The sequence below is a fragment of the Penicillium mononematosum genome (genome assembly GCF_028829835.1).
Source record: "Penicillium mononematosum strain IBT 11891 chromosome Unknown utg000005l:1.0-9366267.0:1.0-9372171.0, whole genome shotgun sequence".
Lineage (NCBI taxonomy): Eukaryota > Fungi > Ascomycota > Eurotiomycetes > Eurotiales > Aspergillaceae > Penicillium > Penicillium mononematosum.
In genome coordinates this window covers 9,145,991-9,172,736 of record NW_026643275.1, presented here as the reverse complement: position 1 = coordinate 9,172,736, position 26,746 = coordinate 9,145,991, and the positions used below count along the sequence as shown (strand labels likewise).

At 49.9% G+C, this 26,746-nt stretch overlaps 12 protein-coding genes across 12 annotated transcripts; 9 read left to right on the top strand and 3 right to left on the bottom strand.

Moving 5' to 3' along the window:
* Nucleotides 1-491: 491 nt before the first annotated feature.
* N7519_011746 (uncharacterized protein) lies at nucleotides 492-4,740 on the top strand (the record flags this gene model as incomplete). Its single annotated transcript, XM_057298519.1, has 9 exons — nucleotides 492-1,096; nucleotides 1,377-1,462; nucleotides 1,630-1,993; nucleotides 2,535-2,637; nucleotides 2,692-3,203; nucleotides 3,261-3,658; nucleotides 3,708-3,943; nucleotides 3,997-4,590; nucleotides 4,651-4,740. The coding sequence occupies 9 exons, from the start codon at nucleotides 492-494 to the stop codon at nucleotides 4,738-4,740; spliced, it is 2,988 nt and encodes a 995-aa protein (XP_057146401.1).
* A 559-nt stretch (nucleotides 4,741-5,299) lies between these two features.
* On the top strand, nucleotides 5,300-6,622 carry N7519_011745 (uncharacterized protein; the record flags this gene model as incomplete). The annotated part of the gene is made up of 1 exon (XM_057298518.1): nucleotides 5,300-6,622. One exon carries the CDS (start codon nucleotides 5,300-5,302, stop codon nucleotides 6,620-6,622), a length of 1,323 nt encoding a protein of 440 aa, XP_057146400.1.
* Nucleotides 6,623-7,003: 381 nt separating this feature from the next.
* On the bottom strand, nucleotides 7,004-9,658 carry N7519_011744 (uncharacterized protein; the record flags this gene model as incomplete). Its single annotated transcript, XM_057298517.1, has 1 exon — nucleotides 7,004-9,658. The coding sequence occupies one exon, from the start codon at nucleotides 9,656-9,658 to the stop codon at nucleotides 7,004-7,006; it is 2,655 nt and encodes an 884-aa protein (XP_057146399.1).
* Nucleotides 9,659-10,439: 781 nt separating this feature from the next.
* Nucleotides 10,440-11,792, top strand: N7519_011743 (uncharacterized protein; the record flags this gene model as incomplete). Its single annotated transcript, XM_057298516.1, has 1 exon — nucleotides 10,440-11,792. The coding sequence occupies one exon, from the start codon at nucleotides 10,440-10,442 to the stop codon at nucleotides 11,790-11,792; it is 1,353 nt and encodes a 450-aa protein (XP_057146398.1).
* Nucleotides 11,793-12,009: 217 nt separating this feature from the next.
* On the top strand, nucleotides 12,010-13,031 carry N7519_011742 (DUF218 domain protein; the record flags this gene model as incomplete). The annotated part of the gene is made up of 4 exons (XM_057298515.1): nucleotides 12,010-12,119; nucleotides 12,176-12,283; nucleotides 12,340-12,391; nucleotides 12,453-13,031. 4 exons carry the CDS (start codon nucleotides 12,010-12,012, stop codon nucleotides 13,029-13,031), a joined length of 849 nt encoding a protein of 282 aa, XP_057146397.1.
* Nucleotides 13,032-13,151: 120 nt separating this feature from the next.
* Nucleotides 13,152-14,218, bottom strand: N7519_011741 (spindle checkpoint protein MAD2; the record flags this gene model as incomplete). The annotated part of the gene is made up of 8 exons (XM_057298514.1): nucleotides 13,152-13,437; nucleotides 13,503-13,576; nucleotides 13,633-13,778; nucleotides 13,833-13,861; nucleotides 13,917-13,955; nucleotides 14,012-14,037; nucleotides 14,091-14,116; nucleotides 14,170-14,218. The coding sequence occupies 8 exons, from the start codon at nucleotides 14,216-14,218 to the stop codon at nucleotides 13,152-13,154; spliced, it is 675 nt and encodes a 224-aa protein (XP_057146396.1).
* A 222-nt stretch (nucleotides 14,219-14,440) lies between these two features.
* Nucleotides 14,441-16,496, top strand: N7519_011740 (GTPase GUF1; the record flags this gene model as incomplete). The annotated part of the gene is made up of 2 exons (XM_057298513.1): nucleotides 14,441-15,177; nucleotides 15,233-16,496. The coding sequence occupies 2 exons, from the start codon at nucleotides 14,441-14,443 to the stop codon at nucleotides 16,494-16,496; spliced, it is 2,001 nt and encodes a 666-aa protein (XP_057146395.1).
* A 358-nt stretch (nucleotides 16,497-16,854) lies between these two features.
* On the top strand, nucleotides 16,855-21,275 carry N7519_011739 (DNA-directed RNA polymerase III core subunit RPO31; the record flags this gene model as incomplete). The annotated part of the gene is made up of 2 exons (XM_057298512.1): nucleotides 16,855-16,949; nucleotides 17,024-21,275. 2 exons carry the CDS (start codon nucleotides 16,855-16,857, stop codon nucleotides 21,273-21,275), a joined length of 4,347 nt encoding a protein of 1,448 aa, XP_057146394.1.
* A 1,105-nt stretch (nucleotides 21,276-22,380) lies between these two features.
* N7519_011738 (uncharacterized protein) lies at nucleotides 22,381-23,384 on the top strand (the record flags this gene model as incomplete). The annotated part of the gene is made up of 3 exons (XM_057298511.1): nucleotides 22,381-22,421; nucleotides 22,481-23,030; nucleotides 23,082-23,384. The coding sequence occupies 3 exons, from the start codon at nucleotides 22,381-22,383 to the stop codon at nucleotides 23,382-23,384; spliced, it is 894 nt and encodes a 297-aa protein (XP_057146393.1).
* Nucleotides 23,385-23,621: 237 nt separating this feature from the next.
* On the top strand, nucleotides 23,622-24,466 carry N7519_011737 (fungal specific transcription factor domain-containing protein; the record flags this gene model as incomplete). The annotated part of the gene is made up of 2 exons (XM_057298510.1): nucleotides 23,622-23,839; nucleotides 23,914-24,466. The coding sequence occupies 2 exons, from the start codon at nucleotides 23,622-23,624 to the stop codon at nucleotides 24,464-24,466; spliced, it is 771 nt and encodes a 256-aa protein (XP_057146392.1).
* Nucleotides 24,467-24,777: 311 nt separating this feature from the next.
* On the top strand, nucleotides 24,778-25,602 carry bud32 (serine/threonine protein kinase BUD32; the record flags this gene model as incomplete). The annotated part of the gene is made up of 1 exon (XM_057298509.1): nucleotides 24,778-25,602. The coding sequence occupies one exon, from the start codon at nucleotides 24,778-24,780 to the stop codon at nucleotides 25,600-25,602; it is 825 nt and encodes a 274-aa protein (XP_057146391.1).
* A 139-nt stretch (nucleotides 25,603-25,741) lies between these two features.
* N7519_011735 (putative gamma-cysteine synthetase regulatory subunit) lies at nucleotides 25,742-26,745 on the bottom strand (the record flags this gene model as incomplete). The annotated part of the gene is made up of 2 exons (XM_057298508.1): nucleotides 25,742-26,669; nucleotides 26,723-26,745. 2 exons carry the CDS (start codon nucleotides 26,743-26,745, stop codon nucleotides 25,742-25,744), a joined length of 951 nt encoding a protein of 316 aa, XP_057146390.1.
* Nucleotide 26,746: the final 1 nt, after the last annotated feature.

Genomic DNA, 26,746 nt, shown 5'->3' with positions numbered 1-26,746 from the left:
GCTGGGCCATCTTAATACTTCTACGTTGTATTCGCAACTGCGGAGCCTTCGTCATTAAGCTGCAAGGCCAAAAGGTAACGGCGTCACTCGCACTGGGGAACGCGGTTGTTGCCTGAGGCATACACCACTTTAATCCTGAGTCAAAGCCAAAAGCAGTCTCTGTTTTCTCTCATAAGGTACGACAGTACTCATACTGCAACACTTGAAGTCCACTCTAGGCGTATCAAACTGTGAATTGTCTAATCCTTATCAATTCTTCAGACCAGCAGCGCAACAGGGCCCCTGTTCTGCCGCGTCACCAGACAATCAGCCAATCATCTCACATCATCATCGGAAAAAATATTTCTCCTCCCGGAATCCCCGGTCCACTTTCTTCCAAAAATAAAAGGCGGTGAGCATCAAAATAAACTCCAGGCCTATCCAGGCAAGTGCGTGCACGTGATTACGTGAGCCTTCATAGTTGCTCAGAGAAGCTTCGACTGAGGCTCACCATGGAGCAATCGGCTCAAAACCCCATGCAGGGCTTATCGCATGGGAACTCCTCACTACCCGCAGATTACTGGAGCACCCTTGATCCCGCCTACCCTGACCCTGAGCAACAGCTTCAGCAGCCACAACCTCAACATCAACCTCAGCAGCAGCACGATTCTGCATCACAACAAACTTCTCTTGGCATCGGATGGGACCATCCTGTTTTCCAACAGCAACAGAGAGAAATAGCCCCACGGGCAGACCCAAACCATGGCATTTACTCATCAGTGCATCAGCCTTGGCAACAAGCAAATCCTCTGCAACAGCCACCGCAACGAGGATATGGAGCTTCGGCCCAGTATCAGATACATCCACAAGCTTCTCATTTCCAGCAGGGACAGATGTCCTTTGACCCCCATCCCCTGAACGCATCCGAATCTTCGGCGTTTCCGTCATTTTCCTACCAGCCAAATTACTTCCACCCACAACACCCACATATCTCAGTGCCAGACACTTTTCCCGAGGCACCAGCGCCGCAGAGAGAATACAGCCACGGCCGCAACCACAACCCCAGCCATCGGTTTCTCCATACCCTTTACCTCAAGGGTACTCCTCAGAAATGCTGGTAAGCTGACCCTAAGCGTCCTCCATGGCGACCGTGACTCTAACTATAGATAGCAAAACACAATTGATTTGACCAACGACTACCCTGACACAGACCCAAATGTCACCATTAACCCCCAGTTCCTAAATTCCACCCCCCCAGGCATTCAATCAACAGCAGTCTTCGTTGACAAGCAACTTTCTTCAGGGAATGCCTGCGGATTTCCAACGACAAGGGAGTGAACAGTAAGTTATGACAAATTAGTTTTGTTTTTCGAAATGCCATGGCTGACCTTCTGAAGGGCCAGGCTATTCAATTACTACCAGCATGATCTTTCAGTTCAGCCGCAGATGACACCAACTGGCGACTCTGTGCTTCAGCCTAGAGGTGTGTCCAGACGGTCAAAATCCATTAAATTGGGATTAATACTGACTTTTCCTAGGATTACCAGTACCGGAAGTTGTAATCACCAATAAGAAGGGAGCTTCTAATAAGCAGCAAACAAAGAAGACTTCTGCACATGGCCAAACCAGAACTGTATCTAAGTCAGACAGTGAAAGTTCGGATGAATCCGATCTTGAGATTGAAGCACCTGACGAGCCGTCTCCTATCCCCCCCGATTCGTCCGACTGAGCCCGAGGCTGCCGCGGAATATGACACCCTCCAAGCCGTGTGGTCACCAAGGAACAAATGGCCTGGTTCGGAGAGGGTCAAGACCGCGCTAGTAGCCTACAAAGAGCTTGTCAAATCATTGAGAGATGCTTGGAAAGAACAAGTTCAGGCGATGAAACTAGCCGAAAACCAAGAGGACAACGAGAAAGCAACAAAACTCAAGGAAAAGGTCATTTCCCAACGTCGCACCATGGACAAAATTGCGACCACAACGCTGGAAATGGGCCATCCCAATATTATTAAGAAGTATGTATCACCCTCCCCTCCTAACTCCCATATATTCCCTCCTTTCCATCTGGCTGTGATGGCCGCACAAATCCTGAAGCTATTTGAGAACCTCTATAAATATTCTTGGAAGCATTAGATATGACAGCACTGTCACGGGCTAGAATAAAGGTCCATTCGCTCCCATTCGCCGGTTGGCAGGGCTGTCACCGGTTGGCATGCTTTAATGGATATTCACCGATTGGCAAGCCTGTCGCCGGTTGGCATGGATTCATGTTCGCCGGTTGGCAGGGCTGTCACCGGTTGGCATGCTTCAATGAATATTCACCGGTTGGCATGGCTTCATGCGTGTCCTGGGCACATATATAAGAATATCAGATGGAGCAACATGGTCTCATCCTATTGAGTCTCAGATATGCCCTTAGCAAGCTATCTGTGGATCTCATTGAGGGGGAATCACTCCTATCTAAAATTGGCTCAAGCTTGCAGCTTTGTGTGCCAAAAAGAAACTTCAAACATTGACATAATTGAGCCCAAATGACTAATTGTTAATTCCATGTAGGCTGGGAGAGCACCCTATGATTGTGGCAGCTCTATATTCCTTCTTGCTCGACCGTTTCCAAGCGGCAGACTTTGCCGGGACTCTGACTATTAACCTGCTATCGGTAAGTTTGAAGTTTGTCTTTTCGTGTCGGATAGATTGACTGATATCGAATAAGCTCTTCTCGCGTTTCTCGACTTTGACAGAAGACCTGTTGCAAAAGACCAATCTGTCCAAATTGCTGCCTAAGTTCCTCAAAAAAGGTGGCCAGCAGGTTAAGGACCTCACACAGAAGATCCTGGATAATGCTGCGTCCTCTACGAAGCGTAAGCAGGATGGTGAAAAGCCTGCCAAAGAAGAGCCGCACCTAAAGAGCCTTTCAACAGACCAGCCTAAGGGAGACACTGGAGTAAAGCGACCCCGGGAGGCGGATAGCAACCTGCAACCTGGCGCAAAACGAATGGCAGTTCCCAACGCCTCGAAGGAGGTGAATAAAGTTGCGCCCGCAGGCAATGGACCAGCCAAAGGAGCACAAAGTAGTAAGCCAACCGGCGCTGCAGCGCTGCGACCTAAAGCCAATATCGTGGCTCCCAAGCCAACAAGTCTCTTCGGCACTTTAAGCTCAGCGTCAAAGAGACCTGGGACCACGAATGCGGATAGGGCCGCCGCCGCGGCAGCAGCAAAGCCAACGTATGTATCCACGAAGGCAGTGACTCCGAGATTCATTTGTATTAACCCTTCGAATAGTGCTGCTCCCGAAAAGGAAAAGACACCAGCCCCGAAACCATCTTTCTCCTTTGGTGACATTATGGCCGACTTGAACAAACCAAAGCAGGCGCCAACCCCCAAGCCCGCCGAAGATCAGCCCCCGGAGACTGAAGCTGAGCGAGCAAAGAGGTTGCGTAAAGAAGAGCGCCGTAAACTTCGCGTGACATGGAAGTCGGATGATGCTCTTACTGAAGTTCGACTATTCACCCACGATCCCGATGAAGAATTAGGTCCTGGCGATGGGTCATTGCGTTCGCGCGGAGACGTTAAAGGCGAAGGTAGTGTTCTTAAGCTTCACAAAGATATGGACGAACTGGAAGAAGAGGACCTTGGTGGTATTCGCGAGACCGTGTACCAAGATGGTTATACTCTTTCGAGTAGGTTATTCCTCCAAATCGTACCTCGGCTTTTTACTGACCATCATAGTGGTCGATTTCGACTTCGGCGAACCAAAAGACGGCAGTTTCATCAAACGCGGTGGCCCCCAGTTGCCAACCAGTCCCGAGAGGGAGGCTCAGGAGCATCGGGAATCCACTACCCTTATGGTCTTTTATACTTCTCCTGCCGACATGCCTGACACGCCCAAGGAGCCACCGACTCCTGACCCCGACGATGTCGTTACCGATGTATTACCTTTCGGAGAATTGCCCGACTTGGTCAAGGTATGCTACACTTTCGACCACACTATAATCTCATACTAACAAAGACCCTACAGGCCCGTCAGGAACGGTACTACTCCTATGTGAACCCCAAGCCTACGACTCCCCAACAGCCGCAGCAACCTACTACCGGGAACAGTGGATTCGACATCTCCAATTTGCTCAAGATCATCCAGGGTGTGCCTGGACAGGCACAGCCAATCCCACCACCGCAGCCAACCCAGCCCGGGGCCATGCCGGATCTCGAGAGGACCATCAACATGTTCCGTCAGCAACAGCCTCAAGCCCAGGTTCCCCAGGTTCCCCAGGTTCCTCAGGTTCCCCCGACTCCACCAGTACCCACACCTCAGCCCCAAGGTCTTGACTTCAACGCGATCTTGAATGTCATGAAACAAATGCAGGGGCCGGCTGCATACACCCAGCCCCAGCAATCCCAACCAGCAATGGCACCCAACCTTGGCGCCATGTTCGCACAATTTGGTGGACAGAACCAACAATTCGGCTCTCTCCCATTCCAACAGCAAGGTCATGACTATGAAGACCCAGAACGGAAGCGCGGCCGCGAGAGCGGTTATTATGACGACCAGTCTAACTCCGAGTCGTGGAGTCGCTCGAAACGGACCCGAGTTGGCACCAACGAGCCTAAGCCTGTAAGCACACTGCAGACCCAGTATTCTGTGATAAACAAATGGCTAACTCTTTTGAAACAGTACAAGGTGGGACTAGTTGCCTGCAGATTCTGGGCTGAGGGCAAGTGTCGCAAAGGCGACAACTGCACTTTCCGCCACGATCCTCTCTAAATCAGAACATCCATGATTCCTTTTCGACTGATACCCTTGTACTTCTTGTATTCGACATTGGTACAATCTCCTTTTCCCTCTATCTATGCATTATTACGTCATTGGTTTCTTCCATATCTTGTACTGGGTCATGGATATGCATTTTTACAACCAGAATTCTTTGGTTGGCGTTCATCGCATTGCGTTTCATGGTCTGGGATGTCGACACATTGATTCGTCCCACTGGGTTTTCAAAATCCGTTGCATGCCCCCTTGGGTCAGGCGTTTTCTTTTTCTTCTTGTTTCGCCTTGGTCGCTTTGCGGATGCATTTAGCGAGGTCTCCATATCTGGGGGCTGATATTATGGCGCATGGATTGAGGGCGATGAGAAACATGTACAATTAGGTTATTTCTAGTTTCTTTTCCCACTGCAATGAGTTATCTTCATCGTAATGGTCTCTTTCATCTCTTTTCATCTCTTAATGGTAGTAATAGTAGCGGAAATATCGGACCAATGGTAGAGGTCACTGGTTCTCATCAACCTCCCGGCTTACATCGGAACGGGAAAACATCCGCAAGCATGAATCCATCCCACTCCCTACAGGATACTTGTGGTGTTCCCGATTCTCTCTTCGCTCGTTCCGACGAGGATCTGATTCGCCTTGTGTACAAGGAGTTTCCGGAGGAAATTGACCGTCTGCGGCGGGCATACTCCATCCGAGACGGTCCCTGGACCCCTCCTAGCACTCCATCTCCATCCTACATTTTATACAACGAAGAGTACGATGAAGTGAACCGCACACTCGTTGGACTTCTAGCTCTCCGCTGGATTCACACCGGTCAATACGAGACCTTCATCGGTTCACAGCCATCCACATCTCAACTAACAAGAACCTCGTTTGATTGGATCCACGAATTCTACACGCAACTCATCAAAGACGGGAACGCACTCTTTACCTTAATCACCACAATAATTATCAATGATCTGGGTAAAGACCCGCAGCTGGCAACCGACTGCCACGCAAAGACTGGCGTGGACTTCTCCACTCTCAACCATGACGCTATTCTCCTCGTGGCCTGTAAAGCCGGCCTAGTCAAATCGCTGGACCAGCTCCCAGACCAAGATAGAGACGATGTACTCCGGGCGATTGAGCTGGGTGCAACCTTCAACTTTGGCCAACTGGCACAGGCAGAAAACGCCCCAGCCTGTCTGTCCGGTCTACACCGCATGAAAGGCCACGACCGCAGCTTCCGACTCCGCTTCATGGAGCAACTGCTCGATATTGCCGGTGCCGCGGGGCATATGGATTGGACGTGTGCGAAGAAACTCACTCAGCCTATCTTTGAGTCCTACCGCAATGTCTATGATGTATGCGAGGGTGTCATTGCGGGCACTATGACCGTCCGCAGTGGGTATGACATGGTATTGATTCGACGCGCGGAGTTCCTCCGCGACAAGGACGTGCGACGATTCCAAGTGGAGGAGAACCCAGGGGATCGGGCTTTGATGCGATTGTTCTGTATGGGCAATGTGACTACCCAGGAAAAGGCGCTGTTGTATGAGGATGCGTGGCGTGCGTTGGAGGACCCGGTCAGGGAAACTCTGGCACATGCTCTCAATCTAGATGGTCGGAGGAGCGAACCTGCTGTTCAGCCGACGTACATGCCTGCTCTACTTGGCCGTATACAGGACGTGAATGCGTTGGTGTGTACCCTGCGTTACCTTGCCCAGGTTCTGAGTGCGACGGATGATGCAGACCCTTCGGCGGTTGTTATTGAGCGGAGTATGTATTCGGCTTTGAAGCAGTTTGTCGAGAGTGATGAGTTTCGGGAAGATCCGACTATCTTGGAGAGGGTTGAAGTGCCTGATGGCGTTGTTGCTTTAACCACGGCCTCACTTTGATGTGTGATAGTTGACTTTCAATAATTTGACAATTTGACTGAATTTACTATTCCTCCTTTCAATTTCTAGTGTAAAAGAACACAGCTGCTTGAGCCTCTATAACTCAAAGGTTGAGGATGAAAGACGTGGATGATTTGAATATTTAGTTGGCTTGAAGTGATATTAGAGATTTATATACAACATACCACTACAACAGTACCATATCTGCATAGACGTCCTTTCATTAGACATTAAAGTGTAAGAAGTAGACCAAAATATATCCACCTTCGAAGAGACTATGTACATTGGTGGCAGTAAGAAGATATTCTAGATACCTTTTTTAGCCATGTTAACATGCCTCGGGCGTCCCTGGACAAAAGGAAATAGAAAAGGCCAGTGGCCTCAGTCCGTCGGACGAGGAGGAGAAGGGTTAGATGTAGAAGACTGCCCCTTTTTGAGGTGGTCCAACCGTGTACGGTTGACATCGCCCTGACTCGCCAAGCTGATCTTCAACCAGTCGTTAGGTGTAGCCAGTGCTTCAAGCGAGCTGCGCATGCGAACGACACCCTCACGGTACAGACAGTTCTTTTCGAAGCGCCAGCTGCACAGCAATACCCGGAGCATGCCGCCTTCTCGCCCGCATATCAAAGCCACGACGGGTGGTCGCTCAGCGGAAATCACAGACACGGTCATATCGCCCGTATCCACGAGAGTGAAGATACGGTGCGTGGTAGGGAGCTTTAGTTCTTGAAACAAATTCTTCCAATACTTCGGATCATGGGGTTCCCTGCTCATTCGGAGCTCATTGTCCCGAAGTTTCCCAGAGAAGACAGTTGATGAGGCCGAATACGACAGGCGATCATTGAAATTACCGTAGATGATCTTCTCAAGGTCATGCAACGGCATCGTGCCTTCGAATCCGACAAGGTGGCTGGAGCATCCCTGTACTCCATCGTTGCAGAGCTTTCGTACCGCCCAAGGACTAAGCCAGGAGATGACCCAGGCGACTCCAAAGTACAAAGCAATAGCCACTAGGTACTGAGGCACAATTACTTCTCTGATGATTCTCATCACATCACTTGCTAGTTGAGGTTGCTGCCCCTTGAAGTCAATGGTTGAGACCGCAAGCGCAATAGCGGACATGAAGAGAGCAAAACCACTCCCTGCAAAGAAGATACCAAAATACACGATTGTCTGTGAGATAGTAGTGCTCATTCCGGTGAGCTCTTTGGCATAATTCAGTTTCGGGAAGTCCTTCCATCGGATTGGGATGCCCCGGCAGCGATCAACGATGACCGTGGGCTCATGTAACTCGCCGCCAACACCAACCACATCGCAGAGTGGTTTGATGTCCCAAAGATGAGTACCGTATTGATCTTTATCTGCAATGTTGCGAAGAATCCTCTCGCTGCCAGTCGAAGCCAGTTTAGGCGGTATATCCACTGTGGGATTTTTCGGGTCCGGCCACAGACAGAGGAGACGCTCAAGCAGCTGATTGCTATCATTCACGATGGATAGTCGCGCAATGGCCTGGAAGACGTTATCGGAATCATTGGGGGTAAGTCGATATGATAAAAGCCCCATCGCAGCGTAGGCCATATCCCTGGCAGTGTACCCCATGGTGTCGACGCCAGTTGTCTGCTTCGCCATGGCTTGGACAGCAAAAGTGAACAATTGCAGTTCGCTCAGCTGAAGGCTATTGGTATAATGGCTGATGAGGTAGCCTATGGCGTCTTCGTGTTCATCCACATTCAAATCTGACTTGGGGGGCTGCCAGAAGCTATTGTACATGTCACTCAGCGTGAGTTCATGCGGCGTGGACAAAGACATAGAGGCAGAATGGGTAAAACAGTATCGGATTCTGTTGGCAGCGAGGAGGACTTCCGGAAATGTCCATATCCGCTGTCCCCAAATTCTTTTGTCATTCTCACTTTCAGTGGGGAGGACTACATATACTCGCTTCGCGCAGCGGACCGCATCGCAAATCGTGTTGATATCCCGGGTGCATTCTGATTCGACACCGTTACCTGGTATATTCTTATCGTCCGAAACACAATCGACGTCCACCCAAAAGGCTTCTAGCGGAGGGTCCTGCGGGTCTTTATGACGGTTCTCGTACTGGATCATGCGTTCAGCCACTTGATACAACATCTCCCGTAATTCTTCCTTTGTTTTTATGCCAAGATAGTTGGCCCGCGAAAAACTCAGGAAAATATAGGGTTGTGGCATGCCCGTCTTTTCATCACGAAGGTCCTCAGTCTTCTTGGAGACCCACTGATTGGTAGTTCGGTCTTTTACCACCAAGCGACGAGGAATCGTAAGACTGGCTATCTTTGACTGCCGTTGATGATTATTGGGGGACTGGTCCAGGAGGTTCATTGCATGCTTAGGCCAGTTCCAGTGAACGTTCTGATACTTTTTGTAGGGCTCAGCTGTGCCGTCGTCATTCCACGGGGTGGTACAAATCTCGAAAAAGAGCACAACTGGAATAATCCACGATAGTGACAGGGTGAGCAGGATTGACATGATCCAGTGCAGGGTTTGTTTGCTGATTTTCAATATCAAGCTTTCCTGGGTTTGAGCCGTATCATCCCCCTGTTTCTCGTATTCGTTGACTCGAACACCGTCGAAGCGGTGAAGGCCAAGCGGGTTCAAGCAAAGTTCGGCCAGGGTGATGATGAATGGGACTCTCCCACGAATGTGGCGTCGCCTCCAGTGACGAGGGGGATAATCGGTCCCTTCATAGGTTTCTGGAGTCGCCTGCACAACAAGTCGACGTGGATACTCTTTATTTGAGCTGTAGTATGTGTCCAGGTCGGTATATTTTTCGTGGTCTTCGTCTCCATTAGGATTCAGATACTTTTTCTTGCCGTACCCATCGCGAGTATATTCCAGTTCCAGCATGCGATCCTCAATTGTTTCCGGGTTGGCAGAAGGCTGCCGGAACCGCATTCCAGATGATCGATGGTGGTGGCCATCATATTGATTTATGATATTCTCCCTTGCTTTCTCCATATCGGTCTGTTTCTTGCCCCTGAAAGGAAAATGATGAGCCATTTTTGGCAATCGAGAGATTTGATCTCAGAGGGAGAAGTAAGAATTCTGGATAAGACTGCGCATCAGGTCACTCAGCAAAGGTATTGGGACTGGAGATTATAAGTAGATTGTAAAGCTGTCTACTGTCTGGAATACCCAGACCAACCCCCTATAGATAGGTAATCTTGAGGCTCAATTGGGATGGGAGATGCGGGTCCTATTGGTTGAAAATGCCCCAAGCCCGAATTGGAATGTATTCCTGCGATACGGCGTACTCCGTACATGATGCGCCTCGAGGGATAAAAAAAGGATAAATGTCAGACTGTACGATGATCTTGCAGTGTCAAGGTCCTTGGCAACTCGTAAGAACCGAACTAAACTGTTAGCGTGGAAACTGGCCAATTGCGCGCCATGTGGCTTTTTGCTTCGCTTCTTTTTCAAGTCAAGGAGATTCGATGATCCACGAATCCCTTTGCCAAACAGATAATCGAGAGTAAGCACATGGGTTTCTCATTTCCCAAAGTGGCTGCAAGACTGCAGATTGCAGAGTTTTGACCAACGAGTTCGTGTTCGCATCCGAATAGGGTTATTATGACCTGGTGACCTGGCAAATTATACTCCGTAACCCCTGTCATCTTATTTTATTTTATTTTCAAGTCTTTTCCAGCCGCATCGACAGCGTGAGGGGGGGATTATACCTTGAGTACAGAGTAGTAATGATAGCCATATCAATAACCTCTTTCTGGATCATGAGGACCCTTTTTCGGTGTTAACACCATAATACTCCATAACTATTTCTCCTATGTATCCCTGGAGTGAGAGCCTCAACTCTTGGGGTCTTGGAACGGGACTAAAAATCGATGCCCTCGGTCTTGTTACGCTCCTCGGAGCGGAGGAGATGGACCGCAGTATCGGGCGACTCGTGCCGAGCATGTACCTCAAATACCTGCCGGTGTTTGGTGCTTTTGTGGTGGCTGGAAACCGATTCACCACAAAGAAACCCGGATTCGTTCTCTACAACATATCAGCGGGAATTATGACCACCGAGCTTGCCGGCTGGTTTTCGCGATGGCTCCAGACACAGGACTTCAAACAAGTCCGAAGTATTGTCACATGGCAGGTCGTGGAGCAGCCGCGCAGATGGAGAGAGTTCATCGTCGGCTTCTTGCTCGTTGGGTTGCCGGTCCACGGGATGCTCATTGCCCTGACTGTGTTAGCCGCGGACTGGTGGGGATTTGCCAATGTGATAGCCATGGCCATTTCAGTGGTAGTGCGATGTATACTGGTAGCACAAAATCGGGCCGGAATCGATGCGAACATCCTGAAAGCAGAAGAAGCAGCCCAATGTTACCCGGCTAAGAGAGTCAAGTATGACGAGTCAATGAAGAGACTCGAGAACCTTCGCCAGAACGGGCCTGCCATGAAGGGGGCCAAAATACCCATTGAGCCTCAAGACCCAAACAAAATTGCCAAGGTGATTGTGTTGACAGAGGACTCGAAAGTCGTCACTCTTGCAGTCCCCGCGTATCTGCCGAAATTCGCATTTGCAGTTAATCCCCAGCCACCAAACCGGTACATTTATCGGGCGTGCCAATGGATAGGCTGGGCCGCCTTTGCGGTGCATGTCATCAGTATCGGAATGGCAGCCTTGTACACGCAAATCGTGTCAGTGGTGGTGATTATCGTTGCTACAGTCCTCACGGCCCACCGAGTTGGCTGTGAAGACTCCCAAATATGGGAATCAATTCGAAGTCACAGGGGCCATGACAATGAAGTCCAAGAAAATAGTTGCTGGGTTAGCTCAAAACTCAAGGCCACCATATCTATGTACCCCGAGGAGTATATGGATTGGCCTGAGTTGGAGGAACAAAATCCCTTTACGGTGCATGTAGGCAGTAAAGAGAAGATTGGCGAACCGTCATGGACCAGACCGATAGGTCTCTCAGACTTGGAATCGACTCCGATCTCAAAAAAGAAGAAACCCGAAAGTCGGCAGGACTTACTTGCTTGGCTAGATTTAACGAAGGAGGAAGACGAAGTGCTGATTGCTTGGGGGCTCATACCACATAACCGGGAATGGCAAAATGCATATTTAGAGAAAAAGGATATACACCGCAGGAGATTTGGGATGATAGCATTGGAATCCGCCCATTGATGGGATGTGAAGTTGTCTTGGGGAGGATCGAAAGAATTGGCGGAGCAGAAGGGAGTCAGTCCTTTACCGCCCTTCATTTCGTCTATCAAAGACACAACTTTGGAAGCTGAGGTTGTTCAGGCTATTCTCAGCAATCCATAATTTACTAGCATCTCCTATATGTCTTGCATTGTGATAAAACCCAAGCCATTCACTTGATCTATCAAAATACAGCAATATGGCTTCAAGTCCAGATTGCGCCTCTGCCATATGCAACCACCTTATTGTTGTCTGCTGCCATGCCATTTATACCGGAGGCTCAAAGCTTGGTGCCTCAGAGGACGAGTGGTTAGTGATTAGAATAATCTCTGTATATGAAAAACATCATCTGATGCACTGAGCAGGCTGGTTGAGCCCTTCCAAAGGGGAGAAACACCCACGTTCATCGATCATATCAAAGCCGGATTGAAAGCTCTAGCGGAAGACTCGCATAGCTTGCTTGTGTTTTCTGGGTATGATGTTTTGCATGATTTGCTTTTGGATTTCGTTTCGCTGATCCATTGAACAGAGGGCCTACCAAGAAGCCTAGAACTGAGCTCAGTGAAGGCCAATCTTACCTTGTAAGGCGCCCGAATTCCCTACGAGCCGCCACTCAGACAGCTGATGTATAGCAAAATCCAGAATTTGGCCAGGGATAACGACTACTTCCAAGACACGCCCACTATCTCCACAATTGACCCATCAAGAGTCATCGCAGAAACCAACGCCACAGATTCATATCAAAATCTATTGTTTTCTCTAATTCAGTTCCGGGTATACACAGGCGTTTATCCACAGAGGGTCACAGTTGTGACGCACGAGTTTAAGCGCGCTCGATTCATGCAGTGCCACTTTCCGGCTGTGGGACTCGTACCTCTTGGCCCGGAACAAGAAGACTACACAAACAAGGTTGCTGTGATAGGTACCAATCCGCCAGTGGAAGTCACGTCACCCGAGAGCTTGACTCGAGGTGAGGCTGTAAATGGTATTGGTCTTTGGAGAGAAGATCTTTACGGAGTGAACCCAGATCTGGCAGGTAAAAGGGCGAGACGAGGCTGGTCTCCTGGAATGGAAAACGATATATTCTCCCATCTGGGACTGGAAAGTGTGGTGCTGGATCTAATCCGCTATGATGGGGGTGGTCATTGCAATAAGTGGTTCCCGAAGCGAGAGAGCTTGCCTTGGTCTTATACTAGACATGATACAACTGAGCGGCCTTGATTTTGATTAAGAACAAATATCAAGACTTCTGATATGATAGGTGGAAGAAATCCTCGATCCTTTCCCGAAACGCCAATCCATAGTATCTTTCGTATTTGATCATAATGTGTCACCGAGAGCTTAATCCGCCAACCGGTAGCTGACCAGAGTCCCAACTCGGTGATTGTTTGTGCTGAAGCTCCTTAGTTGGACCTTCTCTGCGTTCTTAATTTCCTTGGCATCACTGTCGCCCCATTCCACGGGTACGTCTGAATCGGCGTCGGCATAGACAAGCACATTGAAGGTGCAGTCTCCATCAAGGACGGGGAGGAAGGTGACAGAGGCGGTAATTTGGCGGAAGATAGCTTGGATCTCCTCCTGGATTTGCTTTTCTGTCTTCTCAATAGGCTCGGTGGGCTTTGCATCTCTTCAGGGCACAAAAATGTTGGATTAGTGGGATGATTAAGATAATCTCACAGTGAGCAGACTTACCCCGGTGTACTATTCTCTTTGTCGCCGGCTTTCTGGGAGCTCTTGCTTTTCGATTGCTTGCCGAATATTTCGATCTATTCCATCACTATAGTTAGCCACCAACTCGTACGGGAGAGTGTCGAATCCGTACGTCAAATTGCCATCTCTCCACATGCTCACCGGTCTCTTTGCTCGTGATTACTACCACAAGTTTTGAGATCTTTCCTCCCTGCATCCATTCCTTCAGCTGGGACATGATCTTCTTGATGTAGGCTTTGACCTGGTCGTCGGCCGAAACTGCTATGAGGTTAGGGTTGCCGACGGCGCTTAAGAAAAACACGGTTCACGAACCCAGCATATTGAGGCCATATTTTTTAATCCTACCTCAATTAGCCTGCTGCACCGTATTGGACAAAGTTGAGAGGGCATACTTACGTTGTGAAATCCTCGGGAGGGTAGACTCCTCGTTGGAAGCTGAACACCCAATGCGATCAGCCAGTGTCTTGGACTGAGTATGACCAACAACTTACAGAATTGAATTAATCGAATATTCAAACTGAGACAGTCAGTACCCGAACTTCATTGACGCATCCAAAAAAGGCGACTCACGAATTCGGAGACAAGCTTGGCCGATCCTGTTATCTTGTAAGCACCATGATGGCTACACAAGTAGATGATGGGTACGGACCTTTGATTGACAGCTTGTGCACTTTTGACTTATCCTTGGTTTCCGGCATGATGAGCTCGTAGATAGCTGGGGCTTTGAAGGTGAAAGAAAGGTAGAGCTTTGTTTATGTCGAGTGGTCACCGCAGCAATAAACAGTCACCGCCCGCGCGTCCGTTTTTTCTCCGCAAATCGTGAGACCAACCAGCACTCAAGTGCTGATCGATTGCCCCGCGGATAAACTTCGATTCGCTTGCATACCATCAGCCCCTCCTATGCCACCGCAGAAGTCCCGATGCGAGGATGTCTGCAGTTAGGCCGATGGCTGAGCGCAGCGCCGAGATGCCAGGCCGCAAGCCTCCGACCACCAACTGTCTTTTCTTCGTATAGGTATAACAGGAGTTTCTCTGCTACGACGATTTACTATGGACGTTCGAAAACCACACCTACAAAGCTCGACTTAGACCTCGAGAAGAGAATTGCCGCAATCCCAATCGAACGTTTTCGCAATTTCTGCATCGTCGCACACGTTGACCATGGCAAGAGCACGCTTTCCGATCGATTACTCGAATTGACGGGCACAATCGAAGCGGGCATGAACAAACAAGTCTTGGACAAACTTGATGTCGAGCGAGAGCGAGGAATTACGGTCAAAGCACAGACGTGTACCATGATCTACAACTATAAAGGCGAAGATTATTTGTTACATTTGGTCGATACACCCGGCCATGTGGACTTCCGTGCTGAGGTGTCGCGAAGTTATGCCAGTTGCGGCGGAGCAATCCTCTTGGTTGATGCCAGTCAGGGTGTCCAGGCGCAGACAGTCGCCAATTTCTACTTGGCCTTTGCGCAAGGCCTCGAGTTGATTCCTATTCTTAACAAGGTTGATCTCCCCTCATCCGACCCAGAGCGGGCTCTGGAGCAGATAAGAAACACATTTGAGATCGATACAGACAAGGCGGTGATGGTCTCAGCAAAGACTGGATTGAATGTCCCAGCTGTTCTACCGACGGTGGTGGAGAAAGTCCCTGCGTAGGTCTACCCCGTGGCTTCCTAAAGTGCTGGCTTTTCGCTGACTGGATGCTAGACCTATCGGTGATTCCACGAAACCACTTCGTATGCTCCTCGTGGATTCCTGGTATGACTCCTACAAAGGCGTGATCCTGTTGGTCCGTGTTTTCGACGGTGAGGTGCGTGCAGGTCAGCAGCTTATATCCTTCGTTACCGGTCTCAAATATTTTGTCGGTGAAGTCGGCATCATGTACCCGACTGAGACTGCGCAAACCGTTCTCCGTGCAGGCCAGGTTGGGTACATCTACTTCAACCCTGGCATGAAGCGGAGTAAAGAAGCCAAGATTGGCGATACCTTTACAAGAGTCGGTTATGAAAAGATCGTCGAGCCTTTGCCTGGATTCGAAGAACCCAAATCGATGGTCTTTGTGGCTGTATACCCAGTGAATGCGGATCTCTTCGAGCACCTGGAGGACAGCATCAACCAGCTGGTTTTGAATGATCGAAGTATCACAGTACAGAAAGAGTCTTCTGAGGCCTTAGGCGCCGGTTTCCGTATGGGTTTCTTGGGAACCCTTCACTGCTCCGTGTTTGAAGACCGCCTACGACAGGAGCACGGCGCCAGTATTATCATTACACCACCCTCCGTCCCGGTCAAGGTCGTGTGGAAGAGTGGTGCCGAAGAAATCATCACCAACCCTGCCAAATTCCCCGATGATGATAGCGTACGACTCAAAGTTGCCGAGGTCCAAGAGCCATTTGTGTTGGCCACTCTGACATTCCCAGAGGAGTATTTGGGAAAGGTGATTGAGCTCTGCGAGGCCAACCGCGGTGAGCAACAGAGCATTGAATACTTCACGGCGACCCAGGTCATTATGAAGTACGAGTTGCCTCTGGCCCATTTGGTTGATGATTTCTTTGGAAAATTGAAAGGCGGTACCAAGGGCTATGCCAGCTTGGACTACGAAGAATCTGCATGGCGAGCCGGAAATATTGTCAGGCTACAGCTCTTGGTCAACAGAGAGCCAGTGGATGCTGTGACGCGGATTATGCACTCGAGCCAGGTGAGCCGACAAGGCAGAATTTGGGTAACCAAGTTCAAAGAGCATGTGGACCGGCAGCTTTTCGAGATCATCATCCAGGCTGCTGTAGGCAAGAAAATCATCGCTCGTGAGACTATCAAGCCTTATCGAAAAGACGTGCTGGCAAAACTGCATGCTAGTGATGTAAGTCGGCGACGAAAGCTGCTGGAGAAGCAGAAAGAAGGCCGCAAGAGGTTGCGGGCAGTTGGAAATGTGGTGATTGAGCACAAAGCTTTCCAGGCATTCTTGGCGAAATAAGCTTGTAAATTAGAACTAAATACACTGTATAACATTATTTCTGCGATAACCACGTTGGATGTCTTCATCTTTATACAACCCTGTGGGCCACTTGTGCCAGCGGTGAGAGCTTCACTGGCAGAAAAAAAGTTCATGTCGGACCCCGCCATACAACTTCTTCCTCTGCTCATTCTCAGTTCACTCCATTGTGTCTGAACAGCCTCGATCAAGTTCTGCAGCTTCAGATTGTGGATCTACTGACACAATACCGGAGCTAATTCTTCTTTGAGCCTGAAATCTCGTTTCTGGCGGCTGAAGTCCGCCTAGCCGATCGCATCGCCTTGAGTCACCCTGCCATGCTCCGCATTTGACGACGGCCATGCAGCCTCCAGAGGGCGCGCAGGTAGACCTGGGCAAGGCCCAGGTTATTGACAGCGTTCCCAAAGTGATCAAGGAACTGAAATTTGGTGTCTTGTACGCAGTTCACTCTGTGCTTGCCACAAGCGTTTGTCGCAGACTTGATCGCTAATGAAGATTTATGTTTCCAGAACCAACGATGACATTGTCGGCCAAGCAGTGGTAGAAGTTTCTGACCGAAAGTTTTTCGACTTGGATCAGACCCGAACGGTGGTTTCCAATGGACCTCTCGACCCGCGCATGGGTATCTCGAACAAAACTGATTCTTGCGCAACATGTGGAAACAACCTGAAAGACTGCAATGGTCATTTCGGCCATGTGAGATTGGTCCTACCGTCTTTCCATGTCGGTTATTTCAAGCGCGTCATCTCGATCCTTCAGGAAATTTGCAAGGAATGTTCGAATATTCTGCTCCCCGAGGCGGAGCGCCGTACCTATCTTCGCGAGATGCGCCGACCGGGCCTGGATAACCTACGCCGGACGCAGATCGCAAAACGGGTCAACGAACGGTGTCGGAAAACCCGTGAATGTACATACTGTGGAGCGATCAACGGTGTCGTGAAGAAGACCGGAACAAGTGCTCTGAAGATTACCCACGACAAATTCCGTGCATTCAACGTCTCGGTTTCCGTCAAAAAGCAAACGCCAATCAGCAAGGATGTCTTTGATAACTCCTTCCTCGAGGCAAGAGGCGCAAACCCGGAAGTCGAAAAACACTTTAAAAAGGCGCAGGATGACATGAACCCTCTTCGCGTTCTCAAGCTATTCAAGAAAATGTCCGACTCTGACTGTGAATTGATTGGCATGAATCCAAAGGAGGCTCGTCCGGAGATGTTCCTGTGGCAATTCATCCCAGCTCCACCGGTGTGCATTCGACCTTCAGTGGGACAAGATGGTGCATCTACAGAAGATGACTTGACAGCCAAGCTAGGTGACATTGTGCAGAGCAATATCAATCTTAAGAATGCTCTGCTTAAGGGTGCTCCTGTTCAGACAATCATGGAGTGCTGGGACTACATGCAGCTTCAAATTGCTGTCTACATCAACAGCGATGTTCCTGGGCTCAACAAAGCCGACCTCGGAAAACCCATCCGAGGCTTCGTCCAACGCTTGAAGGGAAAGCAAGGTCGTTTCCGTGGAAATCTGTCAGGAAAACGTGTTGATTTCTCTGGACGAACTGTCATTTCTCCAGATCCAAATTTGCGAGTTGATGAGGTCGCTGTTCCGGAGCTGGTGGCAAAGAACATGACTTATCCCGAACTAGTGACCAGATACAACAAGGAAAAACTGCAGCAACGGATTTGCAATGGTAGCAACAAATGGCCCGGAGCGAATTTGATTGTCAAGAAAGGAACCGGATTCAGACAGATGTTGAAGTACAGTAACACTCAGCGGATGGCTGATCAGCTGCAAGAAGGCGACCTGGTTGAGCGTCATCTCGAAGACGGCGACATTGTGCTGTTCAATCGACAGCCTTCCCTGCACAAGCTTAGTATTCTATCTCACTTTGCCAAAATTCGACCCCATAGGACTTTCCGACTGAACGAGTGTGTCTGCAATCCTTACAACGCAGATTTCGACGGAGATGAGATGAACCTTCACGTGCCGCAGACCGAGGAAGCCAGAGCGGAGGCAATGGAGCTAATGGGTGTGAAGAACAACTTGGCCACACCCAAAAACGGAGAACCCATCATTTCTGCCATTCAGGATTTCATTAGTGCCGCCTACGTGCTGAGCAGCAAAGACAACTTCTATGACCGTGCCTCCTTCACGCAGATCTGTCTCTATATGCTTGGCCCTGAAACAAGATTCGATCTTCCACCGCCGTCAATCTTGAAACCCCAGATGATGTGGACTGGAAAACAAGTCTTCAACATTCTTATGCGCCCCAACAAAGATGATCCCGTTATGGTGAACCTGGACGCCGCATGCCGTGAGTTCAAGATGCCCAAGGATGGTCGTCCTAAGGACCTGGACCCCAATGATGGCTGGCTAGTCATCCGTAACTCGGAGGTCATGTGCGGTGTGATGGACAAGTCTACGATTGGTTCTGGAAAGAAAGACAATGTTTTCTACATTATGCTCAGAGATTTTGGCCCGCCGGCAGCAGCCGAGGGCATGAACCGTCTATCAAAACTGTCCGCCCGATGGTTCACCAACATCGGCTTTTCAATTGGTATCGGAGATGTCTATCCTAGTGCAGAGCTCGTTCAGTCCAAAAACGATCTTGTTGAGGCAGCGTACTCGCAGTGTGACGAAGTCATTGCTAAGTACAAGGCGGGCACTCTGGAGAAGTATCCTGGATGTGACGAATTGCAAACCATGGAGAACCAGATCTCTGGTATTCTCAGTAAGGTCCGTCAACAAGCTGGTGACGAGTGTATTAGGCAGCTGAGCAAGTACAACTCGCCCCTTATCATGGCCACTTCTGGATCCAAGGGTTCTAGTATCAACGTGTCCCAGATGGTTGCCCTTGTCGGTCAGCAAATTATCGGTGGTCAGCGTGTACAGGATGGTTTCCAGGATCGTACCCTGCCGCATTTCCCGAAGAATGCACGACAGCCTCCGTCGAAAGGTTTCGTTCGCAACAGTTTCTTCTCTGGGCTGCAACCGCCCGAGTTCATTTTCCACGCTATGTCCGGTCGTGAAGGTCTGGTCGATACAGCTGTCAAGACCGCCGAGACTGGTTACATGTCTCGTCGTCTGATGAAGTCCCTCGAAGATTTGTCATCGATGTATGATGACACGGTCCGTAACTCATCTGCTGCCATCGTTCAGTTCCAGTACGGTGACGATAAGTTGGATCCCGTGGATATGGAGGGTAAAGCCAAACCCGTCCACTTCGATCGAACATTTATTCACTCAGAATCTACTACATACAACAACGACGAGCGAAGTTTGTTGCCTGTGGAAATTATGGAAGTCTGCGAACAGATGCTTTCAAAGGAGCGTGCGAAGCTAAACCGCAAGGACTTACTCGGAAATGACCTGGCATACATGGACCGCAGTGATCATGGCATCGATCAGTTCGAGAGTGCCCGTGACTTCCTTGACTCGATCCAGGAATATGTGCAAAACAGAGCCGACAAATTGATCTCTCGAGGTGGCGATATCGACCCATCTGACCAGCGGAGCCGTAAGGGCTTGGATCATACAGGCAAGCTGACAGAGACCACCCTGAGGGCTTTCATCACTGCGTGTCTGTTGAAGTACAAGAGAGCTCAGGTCGAGCCCGGCCATGCTGTGGGTGCCGTTGGTGCCCAGTCCATTGGTGAGCCAGGAACACAAATGACCCTGAAAACTTTCCATTTCGCTGGTGTCGCCGGAATGAGTATTACTCAAGGTGTACCTCGTATCAAGGAAATCATCAACGCCTCAAAAGAGATCAGTACCCCCGTCGTGGCTTGCGAACTGGTCAACAGAGGAAGCACTATCGCTGCTCGTATTGTGAAAGGACGCATTGAAAAGACTTTCCTCCAAGATGTCATTCATTCCATCACGGAGGTTTGGTCCCCCGATGATGCCTACTTGAAGGTTGTTCTGAACTGGAAAACGATCGAGGATCTGGCGCTGGAGATCACAACGCCACAGATCGTCGAAGCGATCAAAACCAACAAGCGCTTCAAGGGAAGCGATCTCAAATTCTCGTGCAAGCAAGGCTCAATCAAGGTCCACATGGATCTTGATCCGGCCAGCAAGGCATCCCTTTCTAAGACAGAGATTGCCGCTACGAGCATTGATCCCTTCCTCCGCTTGAAGCATTTGAAGCGTATTCTTCCCCACATCCAAATCCTGGGTCATCCACGTGCCACCCGAGCTATCATTCGCACGGATGAGACCTCGACCACGAACACTTTGCTTGTGGAAGGTTACGGTTTGAGAGAGTGTATGACTACGATGGGTGTGGACGGTCTCCACACCAGGACCAACAACATTATGGAGGCGCGAGAAGTTCTAGGTATTGAAGCCGCTCGAAGCACGATCGTCGTCGAAATCAGCGAAGTCATGAAGGACATGGACATCGATCCTCGTCACATGCAACTTCTGGCCGATGTGATGACCTACAAGGGTGAAGTGCTCGGTATTACACGTTTCGGTTTGGCTAAGATGCGTGACTCGGTGCTTCAGCTTGCTTCGTTCGAGAAAACTGCGGATCACCTCTTCGACGCCGGTGGTCTTGGTCGCACCGATCTCATTGAGGGTGTGTCGGAGTGTATCATCATGGGCAAGACGGTGTCACTGGGTACAGGTGCTATGGAGGTTGTGCGTAAGCTGAACTTCTACCAAGGTCAGATTGGCCCACGAAAGACGGTCTTTGAAGATGCTTGGACGGAACATTGTGAAGCGCCTTTGACGAGGAGACCTAAGAGAAAGGTCCGATGAGGTGACTGTGACTCTGTGACACTGTGCATTAATTTCGGCGTTAAGAATTTCCTTGTGGACAAGGCTTTGTATATGTACTTACCTGAGCGGGTGAATTTCATTGACGATGTGATTTCATTTTATTCTTTGACATTGTTCACGGGGGATTTATGTTATAGGGGGATGGGATTATTTAGGGCTATATAACTGAAGTCCGATACTCCCCGCGTTTTCCCCGTATATCATCACCATCCCAACATTGAACCTATCACAATCCCAAAAATATTAAAATCGGGGTGTGTACGGACGTGAAGCTAATTTCCAACACGACTGTAGAAAGATCCAGGGACAAGCTTCTCTTCAGGTTATATTCAAATATTCTTTTTTTACACAAAGTACAAGAAGTCCGCATCCCCCACGGAATGTCCCGGATTCTCACCCTACTATAGGTACATACTCCCGTACTCCAGTACTTGGAATTCCAAATACTTTCGGGGATATCACAAACATTTCCTTTTTTTCTTTTTTTTTACCATCACCTGCAGGCAACCGAAAAGAGAAATTCCAGAAATACGAGATTCCTATGGTCCTTTAGAGTCAGAGAGAAAGGGTCGGGGAGCTCTTCATTGGGGAAAGGACAAAGACATCGAATCCCCCCAATCCCCCCAATCCCCCAAGAAGACCCCATGTCCCGAGTGACCAGGGAGTGAATCGTCCTCCAATCAGCATCGTGAAACCCCTGAGGCAGTCATGGGTGTTAGCCTTTGGTCATCACATCGCCTCGACAGTTCTTTGTTACCCCCATTGCCTTATCTGGTCACGCCACATCCGTACTCGGTGGAATGTTTTCTTTGTTTCTTAGTGGGCAGTGGACCATCTCTCCAAGTATTGCTTTCTAACTGAATATCCGTGGGTCGCACTTAATCTTTTACACCTCCCCTCATCTATCTCCCGGCCTCCCCGAAAACCCTGGATTTTGCTTGGTGAACATGGAATTTGGCAACCCAAGACTCGCTAGGAAGCGTGAGATCCGAACCCGAGCCCCGACAGCCTGTCAGACCTGTCGGCTGCGCAAGACACGATGTGACAATGCCAGACCGACCTGTAGCTACTGTGCCGTGCAGGGATGGAGTGCAACTATCCCGAAACATCGCCACACCAGAACCAGTAAGATAACATCATCTCGTGAAGAGGAATAACCCACTAAGCATTGACCTTATTCTTAGAGCCGGGTTTGACCCGGGGAACCCGTCGAACCATGAGGTGCTCCAACGACTGAATCATATCGCCGGTTTGTTGGAGAATTTCAAATCCGAAGGCTCCAACAGCTCGACTCGCTCACTCAAAGAAGGATTCTTTGAGTTGGCTATGCAGAATCCTAGCCCCGTAGCTGATTCCTTGCCCGGGAGCAATCCACCTAGTACCAGCACTGCCAGTATCGATGATCGGGGAGTCGATAATGATCCCCGAATCCTGTACATGGCTAGCTCCGGGGAGAACATGCTCCGATGGCCTATTTACAACAAGGTCATTACCGAAGCCGAAAAGCATATCCGATCCTTTCTACTCGACTCACTGGATAACCAGCCCCGCAGTATGCAGGCACCCCGGCAGGTGGGGATCGGAAGCTTTGTCGATGAGATCCCTAGACTTTGTAGGAAGTATTTCCTGCTATGCCATCGAAGAAACCCAATAGTTGATCTAGACAATCTAGATCGTTATGCCAAGGAGGTGACCGTCCAGGGTCTTGGATGGGATGGCCCTTCGTGTCAAGTGGTATGTCAACTCCTTTTTGGGAAGTCCCACTTGAACTAATCATGTCGGTAGTTGCTAGCGTGCGCCTTAGCTTCCTGCACATCATCGAAGTTTGTTCCCCTGGCGGAGGACATGCCAGCGAATCTCGATGGACTCCAAGCACCACCCTTGTCAGACGCCAATCTCGATTTGGCCGAGACATATTTCCACGCGGCAAAGCAGAGATTCGGTTTCTTGCACACATCTCCAACAGACATTCAGTGCTTCTCTTCTTGCTGGAAGCTATCACAGACATGCCATACGACCTCTGCAGGCTTGGTTCTGTTACCAGCAGGCGTCTTGCAGATTAGAAGTTCGTTTGCGGTCGCTGTGTAGAGAGCAGTGGACCGCTGATGACAACTACCATAACCTGGAGTCTAGACTGTATTGGTCCTGTATCCAAGCGGAACAGTAGGTCTTTCCCACGGGGATTTTTATAAAGCAACTCAACTAAGCATTGTCCACAGTGAAATGCAGAGCGAACTCCCTCTCTGGAGCAGTGGTCTTGAAAGTCTAGGCTATTCAGACCCATTCCCTAAATTCTCTCGCAGATCCCTTTCCTCTTATGACCAAATGGATGAAGATCAAGATTTCGCAGTCAGGCCAGGTCTTGAACTGGATGGCACCGAAGAAGAGAAAGGCTGGAAATTCTACATCGGGTCGATCTGCAACCGCCGGACCACTAATGACATAGTGTCTGACATGTGGCGTCAAGGGGAGAAAGGCTGGACCAAAGATATCCCCGACCTCCTAAGGAAAACAATGGACGCGGAGCGTGTTGTAACGTCATGGTACGAGCCACAAGCCCCGAGTTCCCCGAACAATGACAATGAAATGTCCCCGGCCTTGCTAACTCTTCCAAAAGGTACCAAATCTCGCTAGCCGGGATCCAATCCCAAAAAGACCAAACCCAAAAAGACAACCCAGATCTGAGGTTCTTCTTCCGCGGACGGTACCACATGGCACTGGAGAGGATCTACCGACCAGCATTCTACCTGGCAATGCACTTCCAGGGAATGCCAACATTCATCAGGAAGAACAACCAAATGTGGGCAGAAGTGTTCCACCTAGCCCAAAAGGCCATTGACAACTGCGTCACTCTAATACCAAGCTACTGGTATCAGTTCCGACACGAGTGGATCTGGAACGTCGTGCGGGCCAGCTTCGCTTGTGCTGTCCACATCCTCGGAGCTGTCTTATATCAGCTCGAGGCTTGTCGGGATCCCAGCACGTGGCAGGTGTGTTTACCGGCGAATTGGACTGCTTTGGTGAGGCTGTCGATTCGAACGCTGAAGCATTGGTCGGCGGAGTCTACTGATCTAGAGGTTATGGCGTCGACTCTTGAGAGGATGTATCAGGGTACATGTCGGTTGGCTAATGTTCGCCCGGATCTTCATCTGATTTCATTTAATTGTTAATATGGAGATATTGAGGAAAGGGGTATACATATAGGGGTTTGTGACCTCATGCGTCCACATAATTATGAGATACTATTGACGATTTCGAATTATTTAATTGCATGCTTCAGTCTGCTTCCATCTGATATTTATTAAACTATTAACATATTTAACATATATATCAGCATAGTCCTATAAACATCGAAATAATAGCTGGTTACCTACTTAGGTATGGCTATACTCCGAGATCCGCCCCACAACTTTTTCCTCTTCACCTCATCCCTTCCCACTTTTCAACCTCTACAGCTCTCCAACTCTCCAGCTCTCTCACAATGGAAGAATACAAACCCCCACCTCTCCCCTCCCCCTTCAATAATACCACCCCACCACCAACCCTCCTCACCCAAGGCGCCGAAGCCCACCTCTACAAAACCATCTCCCTCAACCCCTCCATCCCCGCCGCGCTCAAGATCCGCCCATCAAAACCCTGCCGGCATCCAATTCTCGACCGCCGACTTACCCGTCAACGCATAACCTCAGAAGCACGATGCCTCGCGAAACTCATACGGGAGGGCGTCAGCGTTCCAGCCGTCCTAGCCCTGGACTGGGAGGGACACGGCGGCACAGAAGGCGGGTGGGGCGGCGCCTGGCTAATGATGGAATGGATTGACGGGCCTGTGATGCGGGTAGTTCTCGAGCAGTGGGAAGCTTGGATGAAGCAGAACCAGGGCTCACTGGATTCGTCGCAGATCGAAAACGAAGAGGCGCGTGTGCGCGGCTTGCTGAGGAAAATGGGCTCGACCATTGGTGTCCTGCACAAGGCTGGTGTTGTGCATGGAGACTTGACGACGAGTAATCTCATGCTGCGGCCGTCTGCGGGTGCAAGTGATGCTGTTGATGGCACTGGCTCGCCTTCTATGGAGGGGGATGTCGTGTTGATTGATTTCGGTCTTGCGTCGCAGAGTAACCAGGATGAGGACCGGGCGGTGGATTTGTATGTGTTGGAGCGGGCGATTGGGAGCACGCATCCGCGCTCGGAGCCTATGTTCGAGGAGCTGATTCTGGGTTACCGGGATAGCTACAAGGGGGCTGTTTCTGCGCTGAAGAGACTTGAGGATGTGCGCATGAGAGGGCGGAAGAGAAGCATGCTTGGTTAAGCCAGTCTCGTTTGGTTTTAGAGATGGATGCAACTGCCCTCCACACCAGCTATGATCGAATTTAAAGCAAAAAAAAGAAACGCCACGCTTGTTACGACAGATATCCTTATTGACGACGCAAAGAAGAAAAGAAAATCATTCATGACCGGTCCTTGACGCATGTGCCGACATCAGCCGACGCAAAATACCCCTTGTTCTCGACTACTCCGCGATCCTTGACGACTGCCGTGTACTTGACCACCCACTGCGGCTCGACATCTCCCTGGATGCCGTCGTTAGCCTCGGGGGACGAAGCCAGGATGCCCGCACCACTCTTCTCCGTGGGACCGAGCAATTCCCGCGTCGTGCCGACAGGAAGAATATCATGGCAATCGTTATGGGTGAGGAGTTGGATCTGCTCTTGTTTCGCATAGAGAATCAAATGTTTAGGAACGACACAGCAATCCTTAAGATTGATCTGATCCACCGAGGGCTTGACCTTGGTACGCGGCAGGAACCGGGCCAAGCGTTCGCTGCCGAACTCAGCGACGCCCAGCTGGGCGATCACGCCCTGGTCGTGCAGTGACTCCAGCACCTGCCATGTCTGCACCATGCTGTCGAAGTCGTCCGGTTCACCGTTGCTCATCTCGTTGTCTTCTTCCTCGCTGTCGTCGTCTGCGTCGAACAGGATCCCCGGGAACGAGACGATCAATAGATCGATAGACTTCACGTGTAGCTCCTTCAATACTAGATCAATTGCCTCTCTGGTGTGTGCGCACCGCCTTGATACCGGGATTCCCGGTAGGTAGAATAGCTTCACTGTGATATCGTATTGGTCGCGCTCCTCTGACAGGCCGGGCTGCGAGAAGTCGATCGCGGGGATATAGAGGCCATCTGCGGTCTGTAGGGTCCATGAGGGCGGGTGCGATACGGCTGATTTACCATTCGTGTCGGTGCCGTTGGCCAATGCTGTTTCGATCTGTTGCGAGGCAAGGAAGTTCGATCGAAGCGAGTTGATTAGCTCAACATTTGATTTCTGGGTCACAGGCTGGCGAATGACGGATTGCCGTCCGGCTTGCATAATATTCCTGTAAGGGTTGAGTGACTTGCTTCTCGGCGCATCGAATATCACACCACTTACGAACTGGATAGAATCAACTTCATG